Below are 4,339 nucleotides of genomic sequence, written 5' to 3' on the forward strand. Positions count from 1 at the left end.
TCAGACAGTGCGCCGCTCCCTCAGACAGTGCGCCGCTCCCTCAGACACTCCCTCAGACAGTACATCGCTCCCTCAGACACTCCCTCAGACAGTGCATCTCCCTCAGACATTCCCTCAGACAGTGCATCGCTCCCTCAGACATTCCCTCAGACAGTGCAACTTTACGTCAAACTGTCAAGAGCACTCCCTCTGGGAGCACGATGCAGTATTCCATGTGCCAGTGCAGCCCTCTGTCTCCCTCTGGCAGTGCAGCACTACATTAGATATTTTCTTCAAGTCAGTGACCTTCTGACAGAGAGCAGGGTGCCACCCAGTGAGTCACAGTTTACAATTGTGCTATTGCTGATGTCGCTGACCCTCACCACGTACTGACTGCCCATCTACTGGAACTTGTTCTCGTCCAGCCCAATTAATGCTTTGATTTTGAAGTCTTCATACTTAGTTTCTATTCCTCCTCAGAACTGCTGTCTCAATCCTGCACCTTCCGAATCTCCACGGCTCTCTCAGATCACAGTGCTGCACTTCCAAGTCCTCCAGTTTAACTATTCCATCTCTGGTCAACATGCCTTTAACTGTCTCAGCTCCTAAATTGTGGAACTCCTCCCTAAAACTGTCCACCACTTTATCTTTCTCTTTTCCTTTAAGACACACTGTTTCTCTTTGATCAAATACTTGGCAACTCATCTTCATAACTGGCCTGGTGTCAAGTGTTACCTTCATATGAAGTGTCTTGAGGGTTTTTAACTTTGTCAAGGGTGATAAATAAATGCGGGTTCTTGTTGTTACATCCTTTCGCATAGTTTTCCATCCTGATATTATGGCCAGCTTTGGCTTCTTTGGGAGATGTCACCGCTCCCCTGCCTGACGTGAACGAAAGCCAGAGACTGGGAATGCTGCCTGGGCTCTCAAACCCCCATCCCCCACCCACACCTCCACTGTTCCCCACTGACACCAGCCAGCTTGAGGCTGAGATCAGTAACTGAATAACCTAGTTCCTTTGGGGTTAAAAACAGACTATGTTTCAGAGAGTAGACTTCCCGTCTGCTGTTAGATCAGAGGCTATATTCAACGCCACTACCAAAAGTGGTGCTTCAGGAGCAGATCTGGGAGCTGCAGTGGGAGCAAAGTTTAAATCCTACACAACACTACAAACTGCTGGTGTCAAGTTGACTGTGAATCCTATTTTAAAAAAAGAGACTGCATTTTCCTAAATTACAATTGTTGGGAGGATGGAGAACTAGAGGGCACAGAGTTTAAGGTCATTGACACAAGGTTGGGAGACTCAATGAGGAAAAGCTTTTTCATGTACTGAGTGGTTAGGGTCTGTATTCTCTACCCAAAGGTGTGTGGTGGAGGTAGTTGCAATCAAGACATTCCCAAGGGAATCGGATTACTATCGGAGAAGGGAGAATGTGCAGGACTGTGGGTAATGTTCCCTCTCAGCTGTGAGGCCATGCAGTCGCTCAGGGGGGTCTGCACAAGCTGACCACCATGTGGGCACATTAACCCCCAGTCCCAGAAGCTACGATGGACCACAGGGAACATAAGTTACGGAGAGGAAGCAGGGGAGTGGGGAGCAGTTGGAGCTCCTACGGAGAGGCCGCACAGGCGTTATCTCTGCTGTCGCTGTTCTGTGGTTCGGTGAACAGCGACCATGATGGAAACCTGTTTCAGATGCACTGTAGGATGTCCCAATGTCATGACCAAGTGGTTAGATGACACTAGAGGAACCATGAAAAATTCACTTCTCTGCATCATAACGAGGCAGTGAAGAATGAGACCAGAACTGTGAGGAGGTCTTCACTATCAAGGAAGATTAAACAGACAGCTGGCATTCAGCCCTTTCAGCAACTGATGGCAACTGGTTCAAAGGTTTTAACCCCTTCCTGGGGTATATAAGGGGAGCCACAGACAGGCTGCTTCCACTTTTAGGATGACCTTCGCCTCAAGGCAATTAATCGAAAGCAGAGTCTAGCAGGAGTTGAGAAGACAGCAATGAGGGTGTGGACCATAGGAAGTGGTTGAGATGAAAACGTTAATTTAAGGGGAAGCTAGATAAATACACGAGAGAGAAAGGACTAGGAGGAGATGTTGTTAGTCTGCAACATTAGGTTTGAGTGGAGATAAGGGAGAGACACGTTTGGGGCTAAAGGCCTGCTTCCAGCTTTAAATATTAAAGAAATACATCGAAACTTTTGGCCACATATTCCAAGAACCAGAAATGAGATAATTTCTTCAGGAACAGGTTACACATGATCATCTGAGGAAGCTGTAGACAACATGGTCACAGTACATTACTGGACAACATGGACGGAACTTTATTCTGTATCTAACTCCGTGCTGTCCCTGCCCTGGGAGTGTTTGATGGGGGACAGTGTAGAGGAAGCTTTACTCTGTATCTAACCCCATGCTGTCCCTGTCCTGGTAATATTTGATGGGGAACAGTGTAGAGGAAACTTTACTCTGTATTTAACCCCATGCTGTCCCTGTCCTGGGAGTAATTGATGGGGAGAGTGTAGAGGAAGCTTTACTCTGTATCTAACCCTCTGCTGTCCCTGTCCTGGGAATATTTGATGGGGAACAGTATAGAGGAAACTTTACTCTGTATCTAACCACATGCTGTCGCTGTCCTGGGAGTGTTTGATGGGGGACAGTACGAGGGGAACATTTCTTCCAGTTTAAAAGAGTAGAGGGAGTTTTAGCTGAAGGCTGCCTCTCTCAATAATTGCTGACGGTCTGATGGCCTGTTTGTGGGCTCTGTGCACAGTCCTGCTCACCAGCCTCCAGCACATTCCAAGTTGTGTAATGGCAGGTCCACACTGATCTCCTCTCAGCTCATAGAGAGGATCACTCAACACCAACAGGAGCCCTCAGGCTCTGTCACCAATCTCTGTCCTGGGAAGAGGTGTGTGCATGTGGCCCTGGGGCTCTGACTAAATCCTCCTTTTATTACACTCTCTTTTTGGCCTCAGCTCTTTTCCAGGGTCCTCCATGTTTTGTCTTAGTCAACCACATTCTTTCTCATTAGTTTGTTTAGCAAATCGATCTGCACCCACCCCCCTAACCGTTTAACTCCCTTACTTTTCTCTCTCTATCCCTCTCTCCTCCTCTTTCATCAAACCCACATCACAACTAAAACAAAGAGAAAGAAACATATTATCAAATTTTAAATCCCTCTGCAGTTCCTAGGTTTTAAGAGCTTCCTGCTGCACGATAACAAAGGGGGAAACTTAACAAAAATTGCAATTATTTGTAACTCACATCTTGATTCGATTTAAGAGTTTAGTTCCGAACAAAACACGCTGAAGGTTCCATATGGGTCACACTGGCGCCCCTGGATCCAGTGCAACGTTTAACAGTTTCACGTTGGTCCTCTGGCACCACTGTTTGACCTCTCACTTGCTTCATATACCTGTTACTCTGGCTCCACTGCAAACAGAGTTTAACCTCCTAATTTCATATCAGTCAAAGCAACATTTTCTCAACTGGTTTTCAAAGTGCTACTCACGTGTTAGGCTCCAAACCAGCTTCATCAGACACAACGAAAGAAGGAGAAGTAGAGACAGCATCTTACTTCCAGGGCTGTTTGATTAAAAATTAATAATTTCTCTGTGGTGCGGGGTCAAATCCGTCAGATAGATACTTAAAGCAACAGCGAGAGGTTCTTCTCACTGCCTGGTGTTTGAATGGGTGGTTCTGCAGGAGAACGTTCTCACTTTGTGCTCCGTCTGGGAGGGAGTTCCGCAGTCCTCTACCTTTCAGCCTGCGATATGACAAGTTGATCCTTGCAGTGCCCCACCCTCCAAACCCCTTCAGTTCATCAGTGCTCACTATTCTGAAAAAAGCTCACTCGTTCCCTGCACAATTACGCCTCTTGTGTTAGACTGAATAATCCTTCCTGTAATTAACCCTGGCTGCCTACGATTCCAGTCAGCCTACAGATTGTTCAAGCCTAGCCCTCAGTTAGTGCCAATGATTGAGCGATGACTCACTCTGTATATTAGTGAATGGCTCAGGAGAGATTTAATAGGACAGCAAACAGCATCTAACTTCCCAAAATCACTGTCTATCACTTAAAGTAGCACAGAGGGTAAAAATCCAGAAGCTGCACACTTCTCTGATATGACTCACACCCTTTACCATAACGCTGTTATATCCCACACCACTCACTGTAACACTCTGATATATCCTACACCACTCACTGTAACACTCTGATATACCCCACACCCCTCACTGAAACACTCTGATATACCCCACACCCCTCACTGTAACACTCTGATATACCCCACACCCCTCACTGTAACACTCTGATATACCCCACACCCCTCACTGTAACACT

The 4,339-nt window shown here is 46.6% G+C and overlaps 1 protein-coding gene across 4 annotated transcripts in view; it reads right to left on the minus strand.

Moving 5' to 3' along the window:
- crlf1b (cytokine receptor-like factor 1b) overlaps nt 1-3,771 on the minus strand; it is an 18,999-nt gene extending 15,228 nt beyond the window's left edge. For all 4 annotated transcript variants that reach the window (XM_048614064.1, XM_048614065.1, XM_048614061.1 and 1 more), the window contains exon 1: nt 3,509-3,771. In XM_048614064.1, coding sequence (XP_048470021.1) covers nt 3,509-3,569 — 61 coding nt within the window. In that variant the 5' untranslated portion in view covers nt 3,570-3,771. The remainder of the gene's footprint in view (nt 1-3,508) is intronic.
- Between the last annotated feature and the right edge of the window lie 568 nt (nt 3,772-4,339).

This window comes from Rhincodon typus, chromosome 29 (genome assembly GCF_021869965.1).
Source record: "Rhincodon typus isolate 14 chromosome 29, sRhiTyp1.1, whole genome shotgun sequence".
Lineage (NCBI taxonomy): Eukaryota > Metazoa > Chordata > Chondrichthyes > Orectolobiformes > Rhincodontidae > Rhincodon > Rhincodon typus.